The following is a 22,543-nucleotide window of genomic DNA, read 5'->3' on the forward strand; positions in this document are numbered from 1 at the left end:
ATTTCTATCAAAATCCTACGTTTTTCCTATTCCTACGTTTTCTCAATCCTGCGATTCAAAGGGGCTCTAAGGAATGATTAAGATTTGTTTAGGCAAAGTAAATGAGAAATTCCCTCCCAATTAAAACCCTACCCATGTATTGAAAATGAGGGAGTTTATTCCTCAATTCTCTATCCCCATCCCACCAAAATTCGCATGTCTCCCGACCAAACAAAATAGTTAATAGCCTCATCTCTCTAAACTTCCAATCCCTCCTAAAACTCCCCCAAACCAAATGGGCCGTAGGTCTCATTAATTCACAAGATTCATAAAGTATCCCATCTTAAGTTACATTTCCTCCGAAAAGATATGTCCCAAAATAATAATAAATAAAAGATCCCAGTGTATAAGAGAAAGTTTAATAGTATAGTCAATTGCTAACTCCAAATTATCTATAGTCAATTTAATGGGAACATATCCTATATACACAAGCTTTCCGTGCACATCAGCTAGTAAATGTCACATAAATTCTAAACAAAATTGGACATACTCCTAATAGTATTACACATATCTGAAAGTTTCATATTCAAATTCATTGTATTTTAGCTGTAACAAAAAAATTGAAAAATCTAACAGTTTTTGGGGTAAAAATGTATCAGAATTTTGTCTTTTTGGTACGGCTAAAATATAATGAATTTGAAGATAAGATGTCACACCTGGGTGAAATACTATTGGAAGTATGTGTCTAATTTTTTCTAGATTTTTTATGACATTTGCTAGTTGATGTATACGGAGTGGTACGGAAAGCTGGTGTGAATAGGATATGTTCTCCAAATTATTATAGCTATAATATAATTCATACAATAGTTACCTTAAGCGACGCATGTCCTCGAGCCGCCTGAGCCGAGCTGAGCCGAGCCGTCCTCCATCCGGCGAGCGGCGGCGCTGGCGTTGCTGCTCCCGCCGCATCCTCGCGCCGCGCCGGCGAGCATCCCCATTATCATCACCCCACACCTTTTCCTCTCCCTCGAATTCTTCGCGTTAACCCTAGCAATTCCCTTGTAGATCCACAAGATTATCTCCCCCTCTCTTGCCTTGAACCTCTCTTAAACCCCCTCTCCGCAATGCCACGGGAGCCTGCGGCGGCGGCGGCGGCGGAGGACGTCGTGGCCCGTCTCGGCACCGACGAGGCGACCGGGCTGACGGGAGAGGAGGCGGCGCGCCACCTCAAGTTGTACGGACCTAACCTCGTCGCCGATCACCCCCTGGTTCGCTTCCCTCGATCCCCCTCCCTGTTTCTTTTGCCCTATTTGATTTCAACGGCCTTGTGGAGGTAATGTAGGGGAGAGGAGAGGAAGGGAACAAGATTGAGTGGGAGGTTGTTCGCTCCATTGCGCTAACTAGTAGCCAACTATGTGCAAGCATTACATTACTTCTGTATAATCTCTGTTGTATTTTTCACTGTATATATATTGAGTTCAATTGGCAAATTCAGTCCATTATGCAATTCTGGCAAGCAATGAAACAAATGCCTTCTGATCTGAGCTGTGTGTTGAACTGTGATGTCCTTGATTTGCAATTTTAATGCCCACTTACATTAGCTGATTATGTTTGATGTTTGCTTGGCCTTCAACATGGTGCTGCAGGCGGGTGGCAGGCTTCTTGCAACACTCAAGTGCATCCTCTTGCTCTTGGGGTGGGATCACTCCTTCACCGAGTATATTAAATACGAAATTGGATGGGAGTCATGGGAGCATCTTATCTTCCCCTGGTCCAGGGAGATGGTATGTGTCATGTTCATCAATTCCTCATCATGGGTGGCAATGGCGGCTGCGCTTGTGTACCTTGCCATTAACTCGGCTGGTCAGACAACCTATGAACTGGCCGTTATCGTTTCGTTACTTGCGGGAAGTCTGTGTGCATGCTTTGTTGCTAAGGTCCTTGCCAATCGTGCTAAGGCACCGCTGGAAGCTAAAGCTTTTGTGCGAAGGACCAAGGTTCTGAGGGATGGGATATGGAAACATGAGGATGCGGCCAATCTCGTCCCTGGGGATATCATATATCTCAAGTGTGGTGATATCGTGCCAGCCAATGCTTGTGTCCTCAACATGGCGCAGATCGACACCAAAACCATTCGTCATGAAAGGCATGTTAGCTATGTGATGGGTTCCCTTATATACTATGGCTGGGCTGTCTCCTGCGGCGAAGGGACTGCTGTTGTTACCGCGACAGGCAATTGCATCCCCACGAGCACTCTGAAGCTTTATCCGAGACGATTCTCTCGGCCTGGGCAGCTTAGGAAGGGTGTCATGGCTACTGGCACTTTTTGCTTCTGCCTAGTACTTGTTGGCATCACAAGTGAGGTTCTTGTTAAATTATTTTTCCATCAAAGCATAGGCACGCTGCACAGTGGCCACTTTATGCCGCTTATTGGTCTAATACCAATGTCGATGCCTGCTGTGCTCTACCTGGCATTGGCACTAGGCTCTCGGAGACTTTCCAAACTGGGGGTTGCCAGCCGGGGAACTTTTGCTCTTGAAGACTTGGCTAGCATGGATGCTATGCTCTTCAACATGACTGGCACTTTGACATGCAACAAGCCCTATTTTGACAAGGACAAGATTGAAGTGCTTACAGATGGTATTGATAAAGATCATGCTGTCCTTTTGGCTGCGCGGGCTTCCAAAGCACACAATGAACTGTACAAAGAACCGATTGATGCAGCCATTCTAGGCCTTATGGATGATCCAGAACAGGTACCTTCTTATTAGTATCTATGTGTTTTTCCTTCTTATTCTTTTTCCAGAAGGCTTAACAAACCAATTGATGCAGGTACGAGTTGGCATTAATGTTATAGAGCACCGCTCCCGCATGTTTGTTGCAATGACATTGATGTACATGACTACTTACATTGATGGAAATGGCTCCAAGTGTTCTGTGCTCAAAGGTGACCCTGCATTGGTAAGCAACCAATCCACTGTCAGAAAATTCAATGAAACAGCCCATCTTTTAGTGCCACATGCATCACTTGTTTACATTTCCTCATACTAGCTTATAAGAATTGTTGACCCAAATCATAGCACCTCCCAGCTCATTCTATGAGAAAGCGTAAACGCAAGCCCACTGCAAAGGTTACTGGGCTGAGCGGATTTTGGCCGAGCTTGTTAAAGCAAAGGAATCACATAGATGTATTCATCTCAATTATCTTTTTTTCTTGGCACAGATGCTTCGTGATTGCAGTTGTAGCAATGAAGTCAAAGAGCATATACGCAAACGTATTGATACGCTCGGTCTTGATGGGCACCAATGTATTGCTGTTGGACGTATTGTTAACTCTCGGTTGGACATCATTAGTCTTCTACCTTTCATAGATGATCTCCGAGGCGATAGTGCTGAAGCTGTTGTTAATCTTACTGATATGAGTCTGAGTGTAATAGTACTTACAGGTGATGTCTCCCATGTTTAACTTAATTTTCATGTCATTTTTCATCTGCATTTTATCTAAGTGTTCTCACGTTTGTTTTGCCATTTCAGAAAGCCCAATGACAATTACGAAGCACGTATGTGGAAGACTTGGAAAACTGGGCTTAAATGTGTTACATGCCGACTCTATGCGGGAGTTGGTAAGCAGCAAAAATGAGCTTTTCTTGAATATCAATGGGATTTCTGATCTCTTTGTAGGTCTGCTTCTTGCCTTGATAGTTATGTTGATTATTGCTACACCTGTCACTTTTTGTGAATTTTTTGCTTACTGAGTTGCTCTTTCAATTTGTTATTGCAGAATATAACCGTTATGTTATATCAAATCTGAGAACTTATTTTGGTCGTCGTAGTGCAATGGTTGGATATGAATTTTCGGATGCTGATTCTATCCATGAAAGCGATATTGGAATCGCAGTTGCTGATGCCACTGATAGCACCAAAAGTGAATCTGATATTGTTTTGACTGAGCATGCCTTGCTGTGTGTTTCTTCTGCTGTTCAAACCAGTAGGGAAATTTGTCAGATCATGAAAGGATGCATGGTAAGTCACACACGTCCATTTGCAATTCCTCTGTTCGCAGATGATATTTAGGTTTTGTATGTGGCTAATCTGTGCTTCAATTGTAGGTTTATGCTGTTTCATCAACTGTCCATGCTGTGAGTAGAAATATAGAATTATGATTTCACTTTGTTTCAAAAAAAAAGACTAATATAAACTTCTAATGCTAATAAATTTGTTTATCTGTTGAAGTTTACTGTCCGTCTTATTTTACTTCTGTGGAGACTCGAGCTACCCTGTTTCCCAATGCTGGTGATTGCTGCTTGCAACTACTGTGAGTTTGTAACTTCGTAATGTTGTAGCCATAAATCTCCAATATATAATATTTTGTTGATTGTTTCATGATTTACTATCTGCCTTTTATTATAATTCCCAGGCACATCAACTGCAATGTTATTTGAAAGGGCAAAATCATCCCAGTCACCAGATAGTTTGAAAGCAAAAAAGATTATCGTAACTTGTGCTGCTTTTGGAAGCTATGTTGCCCTGAGTACAGTTGTTTTTTTCATATTCACAACTAGGACTGACTTCATATCTGTAAGAACTTGTTTCCCTTATTATTTGTTGTGATTTTCTAGTACCAAACCTAATCAACAGTATTTGACAGCACATATTCAAAGCTAGACTGCTCCGTCTGCTCGTTGGCCATGACGAGGAGATTAAATCTGCCTTGTTTCTTCAAATGAGCATCCTTAACCATGCTTTTGGACTTTTCGCACAATCATGCGATGGCCACTGCTCTGGGCCTCTTGTTACAATTTCTTTTGTTTTATCTCAACTGGTGAGTTGTTTCCCTGCTCAATTTCCTCCCCAATATGTGGCTTCTATTATGCAATTAATTTAGACAACAGCCTTCTAATACTCAAGTAAAATGAGCTTGCAATATTCTTGTGCCTATGTGCTCAGTCCTAAATTGGCTTTAGTAGTAGCACTGCTACTATAATCACAGGCAAATAATGTTTCTTTAACAGCGTTGTGATATGGACATAACATAGTACAAGTCACAGTGAACAAATCGACTTGGCCAAGTCCCCTGGTCACTGGTCGGACCACTTGATATGAACGAATAATCTCTTTGTCTACAAAGTATTTGACTATTGCTTGCGGTTACAGTAAAGTATCATGCCAAGCTTAAATTTTAAGCTCAATACATGCAAAGTTTACTAAACACACTTCTTTTCAGGTGGCAACCGTCATTGCTGTTTATGGTGTCGCGAACTCTCCTCTACCAAAGGGCATAGGCTGGGGCTGGGCAGGATTTATCTGGCTCTACAACTTTGTCTTGCTTTTGAGCCTCATGTTGATCTGTATGTATTGGAGGATATTTCATTTGTTTTTTTTTTATTTGCATCTTTGGAAGTTGGTGCGTCAGTGCATGAAACCAAAGTCAGCTGCGTACCTCCAATTTGATGTTACTCCCGTTGCCTCTAAAAACTTGACACACATTGTCCTTCACTGCTTATCTGAATGCACAGAACTCCACTTGGTCATCAAGCATGCTCACCTATTACAGTTGTAGTAGCGAAACTTGAGAGTTGCATATCTGTCAAGAGTTTAATTTAGTACCATCAAGGCCTAGCTAATTGATTAATCTATTTGTCATGTTGTTTGGCAGGTGACCTGTGTAACCTTGCAAAGTTCAACATATCTGGGATAACCTGCAGGAGGCTGTTCACTAGTTGGACTCAGTGGATGGAGAAGTGCAGGAGGGTGCTCAACAGGGGTAAAATGTGGATGGTGATGTTGATATTTCCTGCTATCTCAGGCTTGATTCTTGTCTGGTCGATATGTGCATATCATGCCATGAAGGTCCAGCAGCAGTAGGGTCGATGTATGCATATATCATATCATGTCGTGGTATCATATCATATTATTTATGGATTGAAGTAAAAAGTAAAGGCCGACATACAAATTTCTCTAGGCCCATCTCAAGCTACAACACATTGGAAGAGGTGTAGCTTGAACCGTGCCTTCATTTAGTTTTTCTTAAGTGGAGCTTCGGGTTACTGGTTGGCTGCACCCTGTGTTGCTCTTGCTCATGCCCATAGTGGCTCTAGCTCTATGAGAAGAAAGACATAGCAGAGCTAGATGAGAATAAGAATATGAATCCAAAATAAAACAAAAGGCAAATAAAGGTGGTCTAAAGTGAAAAAAAAATGGTTAAGTAACCCAACGTGCAACTTACTCATTTTTGTTTTTGGCACACTATTAGGATTGCGTGTGAAAAAAAACTATTAATAGAATAATATTTTAGTGTATCTCCAACTATTTCCTTGATATTTATTATTGAGAAAAATCTCCAATTATTTCTTTTTGGTGCTAAGGCATAATTGTTATCACAGCAATATTCTAAATCAACACATTACTCAGAAGGTCAAAACATAGTGTCAAACAGCGAAAATTGTATCAAGCTCTATTAGTTTATCTAAAAAATAATATTATTTTTAAAAACCGAGCTGTATTTCAGCATGGATGTTGAGAGTTAAATGAAATGAAGATTGGTGTACCTTATCCTTGAAACTATTGAAAGAGGCCTCACCACTTGCATGAAAGGTAAGTAAAAAAAAATTGAAAATCTCACAATGCCGTTGCCGTTAGCTGAGAGTTTGTGTATGGCGGCTGTTGGAGAAGGTAATGCCTTGTGCTTGAGTACGACATGTCCATCAATGCAATCTTAGTGCAATTTTCTCATGAATTTCGTGAGGTATGTTGCATCTGTCTTTGTGTTCTCACAAGTTTATTGAATATTATACATTAGTGACCAACTAACTATGGTACAAAGTTTTAAGTAATTAGAATCTGTTTGTGACCTGAAAATTTATAGGTTTTAGACACAAAGTTATCTACATTTTCTGTTAAAATGCCGCTTTTCTTGTCCTGTGCAGGGCGTTAGAGCACTGCTCGTGGGCAAGGACTTGGCTCCAAAGGTCAATTACTTTGCTGGTTGTACATTTTTTCTTCAGTTAATTGCAAAAGGGAAAAAAATTATACTCTGCACTGCTTTTTTCCCCTAAAATTATCTTCTTGCAGTGGGATCCCCTTGATCTCGAGTAAGTATCAGCAGATATAGTCGATTCTTAATCGCTCCCCTGGGTGAATTTGAGCCTGAGTTGAAACTGCCCAAGGAATTTGAGAGCCATTTGTATGTCATGACAATTCCAAGTACCGCCTGTTGTTTGATGCCTGATAGTACATTATTTTAACCCATTATCCATTGTTGGCCGCACATAAAAAACAGATAGGATTCGAATAATGCTGGCGGTTTGCAGTTTGTTTTCCTTGCCTGCTTCAACAAATTAAATAAATTACATACAGGTAGTGTCGTCTAGTGTAAAATTGTGAATGAAACTTTAGATTATTATGGATTAGCACTAATAGGATGAGAATCTCATCGTATGTCAGGTTATGTTACATTGGAGTATTGGGAATGGAGTGTGTGGTGAGGGGAGCAGGTGAAGTGAAGAGAAGAATATGCTAGTGGTATTTTCTTTGTTGTACAATTTTAAACAAAAGGGCTGTTCACTTTGTTGCCAAAAAAAAACCTTATCAAATTTTGGTATTGCTAAAATTTTGGCATAGTTGCCAAAATTTTGGTAACTTGCCAAAATTTTGGCAGGATTTCTTATATAGCTACCAAAATTTGGCAGCAAACTAAATATAGCCATTTTTTTGGCAACTTTACCAAAATTTGGTAAGGTTAAAAATGGCACCAAAGTGAACAGGACCAAAGAATCTAGTATGAGTACACCAAATTTTTAAGACCAACTATTAATTAATTAAATAATCCCCTACTCTGTCACATCTTCGCTCTGTTCCAAAATAGAAGCATTTTTACGCATACATTTTAAGAAATATTTATATTACGGAACAGAGGTTGTAATATATTATGAACCCCTGATCGTTCATAACTGAATGGAGGTCCACTATATTATGTCGCTGACTGATGTTGATTACTGAACCCCTGCTCTCTCTTGGATGAACTTTCATAAAAAATATTTATTTTTCACTTGATGGATAACACTTCTGTTTCGTTTTCTTCTTCTCAAAAGTGCCTGATTTACGCTGCTGCCGTTGCCACAATGATCTACAAGCAAAGCTGGAAGGATGTAAGTAGAAAGAATTTAGCATATTTGAACTATATATGTGGAGCAGGAGAGCTGCTAGGTCTTAACCAGCGAATGGTGCAACACTATATACAAACTCTTGCTTACAGATGTGGCTCTGGATTCACAGAAATTTGTAATGTGCATATTTTTTTTCTTTTGTCTTTATTTCTTTTTCTTTTGTTCGCCTTCAATCCTCTACTACTAAAGAGGTGTACTTCTAGATATTTTTACATGCACTTTTTCCTTTTCCTTAATTTGTGCTGAATTGAGAATAATCCCCTATATTCTTGGACGGAGGGAGTACTTACCTACCAATAAATAATATTTCAAGGTATTATAGCACTTTGTGATCATGACTATGTATAATTCAAGTATTTGTGCGACTCTATTCATTACAGTTATTTCATATATTGAGTTCTTCACCTTTCAACTACATATGCCGCAGCAAGACGCGGCGTATCATTTAGTTGAAGTACAAATTTTAAAGACCAACCACCATTAATTAATTAACTCGCCACAGTGTGATAAGCTCTATAATGTAGCATATGTTTTATCATTAAATAGCTTGTAAGATAGGATGATGTCCATAACATTAAGTAGTATGTTAAAGGATGAAAAATAATGTGACACCGTAAACTAAGTATAGTTCAGCTTATTAGATTCTTTAGGGTGAAACCTTACCAGACATAGACTCTATTTAGCCATAAACTCGTATTATGGTTAATTATTATTTCGTATTGGAGGGCAATCTTTTCATCCCACGTCGGACAATATGAAATGACATCGGATAGTCCGATGTTTTTAACCCCCAAGCAAGCGAGAGAGAGAACAAAGTTCTTTGAAATTTTGGATATTCTAATCCATCGGATAGTCCAAATTCATATCAAACAATCCGATATTTTTGAGAGCAAGATTTCATTCTGAAACAGACTCCAGTTCCAAGGAATTTCAGAGTCTCTAAGTCATTGGACTATCTGATCCAAATTCAGATACTCTGATTTGCACTTTAGAGAAAATTCACTTGGGAGAATATTTCAATTCAAGATAGAGTGAAGTTCCAAGAAATTTCAGAGTCCGAAGTCACATTAGACACTCTCCAAGTCTTTCACGATTGAAGTTGTCTCTTTGATAGTCTAGGTACTCCTTTAGGGCCTTACTACCCATGTGGCATTTTAGAAGGTCATTGTGAAGGAGTCACATAAGCTTGTTATTTTGCTTAGTCAAAGCACTCAAATATTAGAGTTAGTAACACAAGCATCAATATCATCCTTACACCTTGAGCATGGTTCATTGCCTGAGACAATCTTGGAACAAGATCCCTCGCTAGGGAGAGAGACACTAGCCTTTAAGGTTTCGAACTTTTCTTTAAGTGAGAGGTAAGCTTTATCCAAGCTATCCTCTCTCTTGAAGTTGTGAGTTCGTCACCTCACGATTAGCATGAGACTCTTTTGTTTGCTCATAGAACTTTACCAAAGCTTCACTACTTTCTCTTTCTTTCCTTAGCAAGCTTACTCTTGAGTTCACGAGTCCGCTCTTTCTCACGAATGAACAAGACCTCTTACCTCTCAAGAGTTGTGTATTGTTGTTCAGTTCTCTCAAGCAACTCACTCAAGTGTGGCAATGAATCCTTGATTATGTACTTGAGAAAGTCCTCATCCATAGCCTTATCAACCTCCTCTTCCCTATCGCTAACAAGATCAATATTAAATGACTTGAGCGAGGAAGGTACCTTAGACTCCTTTGCCATGAGACATATAGGAGCATCGTCATCACTTGAATAGTTGAAGAGCCTAGGTGTAGGAGGTGATGTAGGCTTGACGGCGAAGGTGGTCGTTCCCTCTTCATCACTTGAGCTTGACCCGAAGTCATCGGTCTCGAATATCATCCCGATGTGAGCATGGCCTTTTCGCTCGCGCTTGTGATGCCTGTGTTTCTCCTTCTTATCACCATTCTCTTCTTCCTTGACATTCGGGCAATCAACTATGAAATGTCTGGGCTCATGACACTCGTAGAATTTCCTTGCGGAATGCCTTCCGCTTGACTTGTCGAATGACCTCTTAAAAGAGCTCCCTTTGAAGAAACCGCTTCTTCTCATGAATCTTCCAAATTTCTTGACAAAGAGCGCTATCTCTTCATCTTCATTGTCTTTCTTGCTCTTGCGGCTCTCCTCTTCCTCCTCCTCCTCATCTTCTTTTGCCTTCAATGCCAAGTCTTCTTTCTTGAGGCTTGACGTAGACCTTGGTTGATGTATTAGATGACATCTTTCGATTCTTCTTCAAGCATGTCATGGCCAAGAATATGCCTGAGCAAATCATGAGGCGTGAGTGTCTTGTAGTCCAGACGCTCACGTATGATTGTCGCTAAGGTAGAGTTCCTTGGTGTGATGACTCGGATCATTTTCTTACCGCAACTTCATCGGTCATACCCTTAGAACCAAGACTCTTGGTCTCATGGACGATCTTGCTCAGTCAGCCATACATGTTGCTTGGGCTTTCACCATCCAACATGACAAGCCTCTCGAATTGCCCCTTTGAGATCTCCAACATGGACTCGTGGACACTATCCGTGCATTCATGAATATTCCAAAGTGTGTCCCATTTCTCTTTGGCATTCTCAATATCATCTACTCGGTTGAACTCGCATCCACTTAAGGCGCTAAGTATGGAATTAGTGGCTTGAGCATTTTTGTGCTCGTTCTCATCGTCTTCCTTGGTGGGATCATCGGGTTTCTGCAAAATATAACATTTTCGACTATTCTCCAAATAGATGGGTTAATAGATTTCAAGTGCAGCTTCTTCTTATGCTTCCAAGCGACATAGTTTGTACCATTGAAGTACTGAGCCTTACCACTATAGGTACTCACGTAAGTTGTAGATGGAGTGGGAGGATAATCGAAAGGAATTTTGGCTCCGCATGAGTCAACATCCTTCCCATCCCCTGTTGGGCTCAACATTATCTCTCTAAGCTGTTGAGCCTAATAAGGAGATTAGGCTCCGATACCAATTGAAAGGGAAACTTAGGCCTAGAGGGGAGGTGAATAGGCAATTTAAGACAAAACACATAAGCTAATAAACTAAAACATGTCCGATTGTCTAACACTTTATCGGACAATCCGATATAAATCAGATTGTCTAAAATGGGATCAGACTACCGATCTATAGAGAAGCACAGAAACAAGGCAAGCTCCAGATCTAGTACACAAGCTAGGATATGTGCACAAACGGTGACTAAGCTACAACGGCACAATATAGTAACAAATAAATGAAGAGGAATAATGAATATTACCAAGATTTTGTGCTGACGTATTTCCTGGAGTTCGAATCCTTGAGGGGATTCAACTCTCTATTTAGAAGCTCGCGAAGAGCCGGGTCTTGTCCTGGCAGTATTTCCAGTCAAAAAAAAGAGCCGGATCTTTTCCAACCCTTTTCTCTTGAGGTTACACAAACGCACTCCTCTTTCCACTAGAGGTATCTCTTTCCTTGCGAGGGCGAGATCCGGCCTTCACAAAATTCCCTTGGCTCACCACAAGTAGATCGATGGCTTAAGAGCGACGCCTAGTTGTCTAGGACTCCTCAACCTCCAAGAGTAACAAACACCACAACCCTTGGGTAACCCGGGTCCTAGATGCACTTTCACCATACAATATCTAAGATATGATATGAGAGAGATGGTATTGAGGGCTTATTGCCAAAATCAATCTTACCAAATTTTGGTAACACTAAAGTTTTTGCATGTTTTGGCATACCAATTTTTAAGTAGCGTTGGATGTGTGCTAATTAGTTTGATGCTTTTCTAAATTGGATTGCTAAAAAACTGTTGATGTTTTTTCCCCTAAAACTTTCAAATTGTAGACCATCAGATCGCATTGAGATTTATGCACGAGAGGGATTTTTGGTAGCATTGGATGCAGGGTTTGCAATTTCGGTTACCACCGAAATTTTAGAAATTTCGGTGGTTGCCGAAATTTTAGAAATTTCGGTGGTTGCCAAAATTTTGAAAACTTCATGATTTCCGGATTTTTCGGACCAAAATTATTTAAATTTTAACATATTTTGACTGAAGTTGAACAAATTTTGATGAAATTTACATATATTTGACAAAAAAATCGGGGATATTTGTGTTTGCTAGTGAGGCCAAAATTATCAAAATTTCGGAAATTTCAAACCCTGGTTATATGTGTGTTAATTTATTTGATGCTTTTTGAAATTGGATTTGCTAAAAAAAACTGTTGACTGTTTTTTCCCTAAAACTTTCAAATTATAGACCACTAGCTCGCATTGAGATTTATGCAAAAGAGGTGGAAAAATTTCAAATTGTGACCTCTTGCGCACAAGTATGCTGTACTAGCCAACTATCCCAATGAAATTTTAGTTGATTATGTAGTATGTACATATAAGTTACAATATGGTTACCTTTAAAAGTCTTTTTAAAAATGTCAATGTTATATATCAGGGGCGGGCCTAGGATTTTGAGATTGGGTATTCGAAATGGAAAGGGGATAAAAAAATGTTTTATAACACGAGCATAATATTTGGTACGTATGATCAACAATATGGTATTTTAGTACTGCTTATTGAATTAGAACTTGCGACAAGGTTTTTAGCAATTTCCTTGATCTATTGTGATATACTTTGTGAAAAAACATATGCAGTATAATCTACCAACCAAGTATATATCGATTAGCATCATGCCATCACAGCATGGTTAATGCACAAATTAGGCAACCATGCAAATTGGGCTCGAATTTGAGGGAGCTAGCCTGCTAGCCTTTCTTGTTGGGCTTCTTTTAATCAATAACGTTTATTTTCTTTATTTCTCTGCATACATACGAAATATATACCTCATATATGTATTTTTTGTCTAAAAATCTTGGGTATTCATTTGAATACCCTTAAATTGAGCTGGGCCCGCCCCTGTTATATATAGCTACACCCTTTTAAATTTTGATAGTGTTTTCATGAGAGAACTTTCGAAACTATAAATTTTGATATGATATCATTTTTCATGGTTTTGGGTTGGTTGAAACTGACGATATAAAGAGCGCGCGGAGCCTCAAAATTAATTGTAACAAGATAGTTTAGTTCGGTGTAGTTTTAAAATCTATCGGCAGAATGTCATGGTGGACATGTACGCCGTGTCTTGTCAGCCAGATTGAAACGAACAAATTAAGATAGCTACCCACGCTGCATGTGCATCTGGAGTATATCCAAACGAGATCGACCAAAGATAAACCAAGATCTCGTTCGTTCCCAGATGCTTATGCCAGTAAACCCTTGTCCATTACTTAATGACAGTACTCAAAATCGCAAGTACTACATGCCAAAATCCTACTACTGATCGAAAGTGCCTACCTTAAACCATTGAACTTGGCGACAACACACAGTCCCGGCTATGTTATGGTTAACTACTCTCTCCATTTTAAAATATAAGGATTTTTTAAGTTAGACACGGGTATTAAAAAAATAGTTAAAATTAAATGAGAGAACGTTGTGATTGGTTGAGAAGTAGAGATATGTGAGAAAATTGAATGATGGAGGATTGTGATCGGTTGATAAGAGAATGTTGGTGAATAAGTTGTTATATTTTGGAATAAACCTAAAGGATTAGCTAAAAGTTGTTATATTTTGGGACGAATAGAGTATATTATATTGTCTATGGTATATATGTCGAACAATTACCATAACCATCTCAGTTTTTAAAATCTCGTAATGTTTCTCAGTAACCTCATGATTTTCATGGTAATCGCGATAGCATCGATTAGCAGTAACCCCTGGAAAACAAAATCCCCATTAAAGACACATTACAACGCTAGATCCTCATCAAAGATACATACACACCCGTTCTAACATAAGTTAATTTTTCTACGCGAGCATTTGTATATAAAAATAAGTGTTGATCTATTTTATAACAGAGAGAGTATAAATACTTGGTCTCGTTCTTTTGTTCATTAAACTATTAGTGGTATAATTTTGAAGAATTTTTTTATATAAAAGTTTCTTCAATAAATCAAATAAACAGTTTGTGCTTGTATCGTGTTTAATAAAACACTCAATTATTTATGTGCTAATGACTTACCTTATTATACATACCACTAAAAAGCTTAACCAAGTAGCTGAAGATGTGACAAACATGTTTTACTATTGACTGATTAAACAATAAGTAGGCTCCATCGATCAGCTAGTTGGCTAACGGTCCATGGCGAAAACAGGCATGGACAGCTAGGGCTTAAGCTGTATGCCTAGCTTCACAATCCACGTTATTATTATCTTGAAAAGTGCTATATAATTTATAAAAATATTTAGGCTCTTATTAATCCACCCTTCCTAGTGAAGATTTCCTGGCTCCACTGCTGACGGTGAAGTAAACAAAGAGTAGACACCATGGTTTCCAGACGCATCTAGAAGGCCTATATACGCAGCAGCAGCAGCAGCTAGCAGAAGGAAACAAGAAAAATCTGATGGGGCCGTGTAGCGTAGCTAGGAAACAAGAAAACTCTGATGGAGTACGTAGGAGTATTAAACATAAATTAGTGATAAAAATCCATTTTATAACCCCTATGCTAATTTCTGAGACGAATCTAATAAACCTAATTAATCTATGATTCGCTACAGTAATATTATAGTAATTATTCACTAATTATAGATTAATATATCTCATTAGATTCATCTTGCGAATTAGCCCAGGGTTCTGTAAATAGTTTTGTAAATAGACTTTATTAAATACTTCTAAATAAATTCCGGGATCCTTCTAACGTATCCGGATTGCCGAATTTCCTTCCGAAGTTCCGATCCAAACATGACCTAGGTACAGCTCGGTCGTCGATCTAAGCATGGGCCTAGTGTGCAGAGTGTCAGTGTCAGCAGATGTCGCCGCCACCACCGACGCTAACCTGCACGCCCTGCCGCCGCCATGTGACCACCGTACATACAAGCACGGACCGAGCGAGCTTTGCCGACTGCTCCGTGCTCCCTTCATAAAAAAATAAATCTAGAATTGGACATTAAAAAAAATAAATCTAAAACTAAATATGATACATTCTAGTACAATAAATATAAGTAGATGTATATCTAGATTCATTGTATCGTGATGTGTCATATCCAGTATTAGGTTGATTTTTTATAGGACAGAGTAAGTAAATCTCTCAGCTAGACAGCCAGACAGAGACAGGCAGGAAGGAAGATCGACGAAGGCTGTGTTTAGTTCGTGTGCTAAATCTTTTTTAAAGTATACGGACACACATTTGAAATATTAAACATAGACTAATAACAAAATAAATTATAGATTCCGCATGTAAACTGTGAGATGATTTTATTAAGCCTAATTAATATGTCATTAGTAAATGTTTAGTGTAGCATCACATTGTCAAATCATGGCATAATTAGGCTCAAAAGATTCCTCTCGCAATTTATATGCAAACTGTGCAATTAGTTTTTTTTGTCCACATTTAATACTTTATGCATGTGTTCAAATATTTAATGTGACGGAAAAGTTGAAAGTTTGGAAAAAAAAATTGAATCTAAACACGGCCGAAGACGAGAGGTGATATGAGAGGTCGCTGACACCGGCGACGCCGACGCCGACGCCGACGGCCGCCCTGACGCCCATGGCCGGCGCTCAAGAAGGTATACAGCGACTTCTTTTCTTGAAGACGTCGTTTTGGCATCCCCTATGGGGTAATCTCGGTTGTCCCTTTGTTGGTCTAGTGGCGGCCGGTCACGCTTAGCGGCGGCCGGTCCGGTGCTAGCCTTCTCCTGGGCTTGTGTGTTGGCGATGTCGGTGTGTGGGTGGTGGTATTTTTTTCTTTTTTTCTGTTTACGACCCTCCAGAATTATAATCTTATAATTTTTTCATACTCTATCAATAGAACTTCACACCGTCTCGTTCAAAAAAAAAAAAAGAAGGTATAAAGCGACGAAGTACTATATGTACTGAATTACTGAGAACTCTGGCAGCTGTGGCCGGTGGAAGCTTAATTACCATGAGTTCATCGGCGGTCAGCCCATTTAAAACACAAATCCCCTGCTCTCTCCGCCTAATTTTAAATGCAGCGGCTGGTTTCTATGTCCAACGTTTAACCGTTTATCTTATTTGAAATATTTATGAAATTTTCACGTATAAAGTATTATTCATGTTTTATCATCTAATAATAAAAAAAAATACTAACAATAATTTTTCTTAAATAAGACGAACAGTCAAACGTTGGCACATAAATTAGGGATGAAAACGGTTGGAAAAACCTTCTACCATTTTCATTTTAATTTTTTTCTCGAAAATGAAATCGGAACGGTAGACCCAAAAGGGTAAGGGTTAATTTGATCCATGCCATTGCAAATGTGGCTACTCAGAAAAATACCATTACAATTCATCTATTCGTAACCGTATCACTCTAATTTTATGAAATTAGAACCATGCCACTGTCGTCACCTTTTCCATCCATCCTCTTCCTTTCCGTCTTCTTCCTTCCTTTTCCATCTTCTTTCCACAGAGTCGGCGTGCTGGCCAGCCTGTCCGTCGCCGCTCTCCGGCGATAGCGTCGCCTCCCGGAGCCAAGTCGGTGAGCTCGGAGGAGAGGGAGCCAAGCCGGCATCGCCATCCCCTCCCTCCGCGCTATCGCCCACTCCTTTCTCTGAGCGCCGGAGCCAGCACCGTCGGCCCATCTCTCCGCGCCCCGACTCCTTCTCCGTGCCGAGACGGCGCCAATGCCACGCGCCCCTGCTCCTTCCATGCGCCGGAGCCCGCGCCGTCCCTCCCTCCACCGTCGTTCGCGCCACCGCAGCTAAAGCCACCGCATCGTCTCCTCCCTCCTCGCGTCGGCACCAACGCCACGCGCAGGCCGGCGGTGCCGCCGCCGTCCCCTCTCTCCGCGCGCAGACTGACACCGCCGCATCCCTTCACGAGCCGGCACTATCACCGCAGTCCTCTCCCTCCCTCCACTCGCCTGCGCCGCCGCCCCCTCCTTCCTCTGAGTGCCGGAGCCTGCGCCGCTGCCCCCATCCCTCCGCGACACCGACGACATGCGATGGCCGTTTCCAAGATGTGAGAATGGCGACCACAACCGGAAACCAGAAGCTTGGGGGTAGAGGAGGATCTGTGACAACGAGAGGTTTCACCTTCGACCGGTCGGAGCAGCGGCGGTGCGGCGGCAGCAGCGGTGTGGAGGAGTTCGGGAGAAGAGAACGAAGGAAGAAGACGAAAAGGAAGAGGATGGATGGAAAAGCTGACGACAGTGGCATGGTTCTAATTTTGAAAAATTAAAGTGGCACAGTTACGAATAAACGAATTATAATGACATTTTTTTGAATAGCCACATTTGTAATGGCATGGATCAAATTAACTCAAAGGGTAACATATCGGTAATATCGGTATATTGGAAACATGACCATTGGAACGGAATCTACCAATATTGGTCAAAAGTTGAAAATTCATATTGGAAACATCAAAGTATGGCATAGTCACACATTTAAATATGCATGAAGATGACTTTATAACTTTATTTTTGCATCATCACACTCAAGATAACACTGTTATATGATGATTATCGATATGATAATAAGTTCGACGAACAATTCAAACAAACTTCAGCAATACGTCAACATCGATAAGTCGAGGAGATCAAAATTCAGCAAAAGTCACCTGACACACCCTAGGGTTAAAAGCATTTTTCCCTGACCACTTCCCCTTCCTAATGGCCTGTAGGCCTACCAGGCTTCTTTCATTCATGGACTTCCGATGGGTAGGGCTAGCTGGGCCACTGAAGAACTTTTGGAATTTTGATGGAAATTACCAGGCAAATTTGGTTACCGACAAAACGATCGGAAAAATCTCCATCCCATTTCCGCTACCGTTTCTGGAAGATATTACCGTTTCTATTTCTGACACCGACTGAAACGGTCGATGCAAACCGGAAACAGCATCCGAATACCTCAGAAATTTCCATATAATTTTCACCACTAACAAAAACTCACAACTACACTTAAAATATGATAGAAGGAGTACAGTACTGCAAATACAGTAGGCGTTTAGCGTTTACTATGTACTGTACTGTACATCAGTCGCTATAGCATATGTCAGTGACATATACTGTACATGTATCACGGCAGGGAATCCTAATTTAAGATACTCCACGGATTATGAGTAAAATATTATCACGATGTCACCGATTATCTACACTTATTAGGTTTTCCCTAATAAATAAATCGACTCTCTTTACTCTCATGGGTCATAGATAGAAACATGCTGAAGGCCAAAATTAGGTTTAATTGGGCTACTAAATCTTAATGGATCTGTTGGGCTAAAATTCGGTTTGTTTGGTCTATACGATTAACCGAAGATATTGACTGAATTGACGAAATGAAATTCGGTGTTTCAACACCTTAGACCCAACGAGTGGCTGAATTTCTCGGTCTAGGTCCCAAGAAATGCCCATCGGTCCCTAGTAAAAAGGATGAGATACCTGAAATCTAGACACTCCTAAAGTAACTGAAAAGAAAGAATATAATTAGGTCTTTTTTCTTTTCAATTTGTCTTGTCTTCTCAAACAGTAAAATATAGAATTGAAAAGTTTTCTTAAAAATTATCAGTTCAATTGGTTACCTGACAAATTGAAAAGAAAACTATAAGTAACAAATGCATTCCAAATAGATCCGATGTTTTAGAATGAAATCTTTGAATTTAATATGTTCCTGGCCGATAGGATTGTTTTATCCACAAATTCAAAAGAAAACTAATTAACCAATTTTTTTTCAACTTTAATACAGGTTTATTGAAATTTCAAGTTTTTGTATCCGAAATTTCACTCTACCTGTACCACCGAAATATTATTTTTTATTTCTTCTACATACAACCCTGAATACAACCTGCAGCTTGCCATTTGCCTTTTTAGTAGTTGATTGTATACAATATTTTTCTCTTTTCTTTTTATTTTTGAAATTGATGACATTGGCCATTTGACAAGAGGTCAGTTTCATTTAATTTCACCAAGAACATAAGAGTACTCCAAAAGCACCACCAACACCCCAATCAGAAGACACCATAAAACCTACGGAGACTCCAACACCGAAACCATGTGCTACTACAAACCATACTCCTACAATAACACCTAGGGATGTACGCTGTAAACACTGTAGAATCCACCCTCTTGTACGGACGATAATATTAATTATATTCAAATAAAATATATGTTTATTGAGGAAAACCTAGATCAACATAGGACCAATGTTGACCACCTCAGTTGCATCTTGTCCTAGGTAATGCCTTTACCAGTTAACGGCTCTGTTAAAGGTTGATGACAGCGCTGCATCATGAGGTGAAATTTTAGTTCCATATTTTTTTCCCCTGTAAGAAATCTTTACCGATGCGTGGAAGCTTACTATAAATACTACTTTATCAAATAATTTGAAAGCAAAATCTTGTGAAAAAATATTTTAACAACAATGTCTAGATGAAAATTGCCTATAAATTGAAACTGGGGAACAAACTAAAACTACATACATCACCATTTTTACAAGCAAGAAAATATCGACGAATTTATAGCTAATTTGTACTCAAGTAAGACAAACCGTCAACTTACCGATGACGAACTTGTTATTGAATAATGGATTAACTAACTAATAACTAACGTTTCAGTCGGTTGATTTACGTCAGATAAACCGTAGAAAAATAAACAAATAAAAAATAACAATTTTAGGCAAAACTTTTCCATCTTTATTTTTAGCGGTTTAAAGGTTAAGATTGTAATTACACTACAATGGAAAGAAAATCTTAAAATCAACTTTTAAATTAAATTTTAAAATTCAAAGTTTTGCTGTGACTGATGAGTCAACAAGCAAACTACTAAGGGTAATATTACATGATAACTTTGAAATTACATATGACAAATCCAGAATTTTGATGGAGTGGTTGGGGCGGGTACGTTACGACATTAAAATTTCAATGCTATTTACACCTTAATTAAACCTGATGTTCACCACACAAAAGTTACAAAAGGTAACCTTTTTCTTTACAACTCCTGCAATAAGAATTGAAAATTCTCTACTCTTTACACGTGTCCATCATCCCACTAGCTATACTTGTGCCAACAACACCAATCCTTAACACTTGTCAAGAAAGGACACTTGCTCCAAAAAGAGGAAAAAAGGTTAACCTCAACTACCCAAAAAAGGAGTGAAAAAAAATATATTCACCTCATCACCATACAAAAACCAAAGGTAAAATGAAGCAATTACACAAAAAAAGAATACCAAACCTCTAAATAAAGCAACCAATCACCACCGCCCAACGCGCACACGCCCACGCGCTCCCCTCGCACGCCACCGGACGAACACCTCGCCGACAACCTTTGCTCCGGCGACCGGAGGTCGGAGAGAGAGAAGAGAAATGAAGATGCCGGGGCGCCTGCTCGCCGCCGGAGCGGCGGCGCTGCTGGTGGCGGCGTCGGTGATGGTGGCGACGCTGCTGACGGCGCCGCTGCCGTTCCTGCCGTCGCTGATGCCGTGCCTGCCCGCGGTGACCGCGCCGTCGGGGTCCGGGTACTCGCCGCCGGGCCTCGCGGCGCTCGCCGACGCCGCCGTGAGGTACGCCACGACGCCGACCGTGCCGCAGCAGTCGCGCGCCGAGATCTCGCTGTCGCTGGCCGTGCTCCGCCGCCGCGCGCCGCTGCGGCTGCTGGTGTTCGGCCTGGGCCACGACTCGCCGCTGTGGCACGCGCTCAACCCGGGCGGCGCCACCGTGTTCCTCGAGGAGGACCCGTCCTGGTACCGCGTCGTGCGGGGCCAGTCGCCGTTCCTCCGCGCCCACCTCGTCGCCTACCGCACGCGCCTCGACCACGCCGACCGCCTCCTCGCCACCTACAAGGACCACCCCTCCTGCCTCCCCGGCGGCGGCGGCAATGGCGGCGGCGACGTGCCGCGCGTGCGGGGGAACGCGGAGTGCCCGCTGGCGCTGCACAACCTGCCGGCGGAGGTGTACGAGAAGGAGTGGGACATGGTGATGATCGACGCGCCCAAGGGGTACTTCGCGTCGGCGCCGGGGAGGATGGCGGCGGTGTGGACGGCGGCGGCCATGGCGCGCGGGCGGCGCGGCGAGGGCGACACCGACGTGTTCCTCCACGACGTCGACCGCCGCGTGGAGAAGGCCTACGCCGAGGAGTTCCTCTGCGAGAGGTTCCGCGTCGGCGCCACCGGCCGCCTCTGGCATTTCAGGATCCCGCCGGCGTCGCGCCGCGGGAACGGCACGGCGGCCGCCGGCGGCGCCGGCGCCGGCGATGGGCGGCGACCCTTCTGCTAAGGAAGTAAGGATTGCGATTTTTGGAGGGGCTTTTTTACAAAATGGCCTCGATTAAGCGGGTGAAATACAAATACTGCTACTACTACTACGAAAATACGATCGTCGTGTAGGAAATTTCCGGATTCCTCTATCCTCTGCCACTTGCAAATTCAAAACTTGGGATATTTTAAATTTGAGGTAAACATTCTGAACAGAGATAGATGCTAGAGAGTGATTTGAGTCTCTCGAGATCACTAAAGTTGGTGTGAACAACAACACGGTGTGTATCTCTTTTCAGTTTGTAATAATAGAAACAATGAGGTGATTTTGTTTTTTTTTTTGTATGAGTACATACTAATTTTTGAATAACATTGGTACATCAGGTTAACCTTGAACTGAAATGACCATTTGTGGTTGTCTGTTTATACATTATCTTACAGCTCTCCCTCCAGCCGGTCACAAAAGAATTCCACTTTTAAGATACGTGCAAATTGCAATTGAATCATAAGTATTACTTAAATTGTAGGTTTTGAGCATATGAAAATAACATAGCCATGTTTATTGTGACAAAAGCTTTAATATTATTACACACATACAACCATGAAACAAGCTATAATCATGAAAAAGGAAACGAAAGCAAACGACCACAAAAAGAAAATTTAGTTTATATATGTTATTACTCCCATCCACAAAAAATAAAAAGGAAAATTCTTCATTGCAACAAACGAGAAGAGCTGGAAATTTTTGCAGTAGACATCGTCCGTGTGTCCATGGGATTGGATTATGATTGGGATCCTCTGACTTCACGTGGTGACTGACATGTGGGCCTCACCACTCGCGGGCCCACCTATCAGTGACCACGTCACGGGGCAGTTCACGTCAGAGGAATCGCTTCCGTGTCCATGGCCCTCAATGTGGAATAAGTCTGTTTAACACCCTCAACTCTGGCCCCTAATTAAATCATCTCCCTTAACCGCAATACCGGATATAACGTCTCCTCCATCTTCGAAAACCAAAGCAAATCGAGTTTCTTCGGCCGTTTGGATAGTGGTTCCATCCTACGTGATGCTCATGGGACCCACATGTTAGTGAGATAAAAAAAGCCCACATGTCATTTCTTTCTTTTTCCTCGCTATCTCTTTCATGTTCTCTCT

The 22,543-nt window shown here is 41.1% G+C and overlaps 2 protein-coding genes across 6 annotated transcripts; both read left to right on the top strand.

Annotated features, from left to right (window-relative positions):
* The first annotated feature begins 874 nt into the window (after nucleotides 1-874).
* LOC127754206 (plasma membrane ATPase 2-like) lies at nucleotides 875-8,624 on the top strand. 5 transcript variants are annotated; one of them, XR_008012786.1, is made up of 15 exons: nucleotides 875-1,247; nucleotides 1,626-2,735; nucleotides 2,812-2,940; nucleotides 3,203-3,425; nucleotides 3,514-3,660; nucleotides 3,761-4,002; nucleotides 4,089-4,118; nucleotides 4,213-4,294; nucleotides 4,397-4,557; nucleotides 4,628-4,801; nucleotides 5,204-5,327; nucleotides 5,636-6,947; nucleotides 7,051-7,162; nucleotides 7,259-7,335; nucleotides 7,423-8,624. XR_008012786.1 is itself a non-coding variant. In XM_052279696.1 (12 exons), the coding sequence occupies exons 1-12, from the start codon at nucleotides 1,104-1,106 to the stop codon at nucleotides 5,842-5,844; spliced, it is 2,775 nt and encodes a 924-aa protein (XP_052135656.1). In that variant the 5' UTR covers nucleotides 875-1,103; the 3' UTR covers nucleotides 5,845-8,624. The 5 variants fall into 5 exon arrangements, 1 of the variants encoding a protein (XP_052135656.1); XR_008012785.1 differs by having other exon boundaries at nucleotides 5,636-7,162; XR_008012783.1 differs by having other exon boundaries at nucleotides 5,636-7,335.
* Nucleotides 8,625-20,177: 11,553 nt separating this feature from the next.
* LOC127754208 (probable methyltransferase At1g27930) lies at nucleotides 20,178-21,726 on the top strand. Its single transcript, XM_052279700.1, has one exon. It carries the CDS (start codon nucleotides 20,502-20,504, stop codon nucleotides 21,408-21,410), a length of 909 nt encoding a protein of 302 aa, XP_052135660.1. The 5' UTR covers nucleotides 20,178-20,501; the 3' UTR covers nucleotides 21,411-21,726.
* Nucleotides 21,727-22,543: the final 817 nt, after the last annotated feature.

This window comes from Oryza glaberrima, chromosome 11 (genome assembly GCF_000147395.1).
Source record: "Oryza glaberrima chromosome 11, OglaRS2, whole genome shotgun sequence".
In the NCBI taxonomy this organism is placed as follows: domain Eukaryota; kingdom Viridiplantae; phylum Streptophyta; class Magnoliopsida; order Poales; family Poaceae; genus Oryza; species Oryza glaberrima.

What these genes read in the sequence shown, in the direction of transcription:
- LOC127754206 (XM_052279696.1), top strand. Translation starts at nt 1,104, where the DNA reads ATGCCACGGGAGCCTGCGGCGGCGGCGGCGGCGGAGGACGTCGTGGCC. An exon ending in TTTCATCAACTGTCCATGCT is followed by an intron (nt 4,119 to 4,212) that starts GTGAGTAGAAAT and finishes TATCTGTTGAAG; the next exon opens with TTTACTGTCCGTCTTATTTT. An exon ending in TTTGAGCCTCATGTTGATCT is followed by an intron (nt 5,328 to 5,635) that starts GTATGTATTGGA and finishes GTTGTTTGGCAG; the next exon opens with GTGACCTGTGTAACCTTGCA.
- LOC127754208 (XM_052279700.1), top strand. Translation starts at nt 20,502, where the DNA reads ATGAAGATGCCGGGGCGCCTGCTCGCCGCCGGAGCGGCGGCGCTGCTG.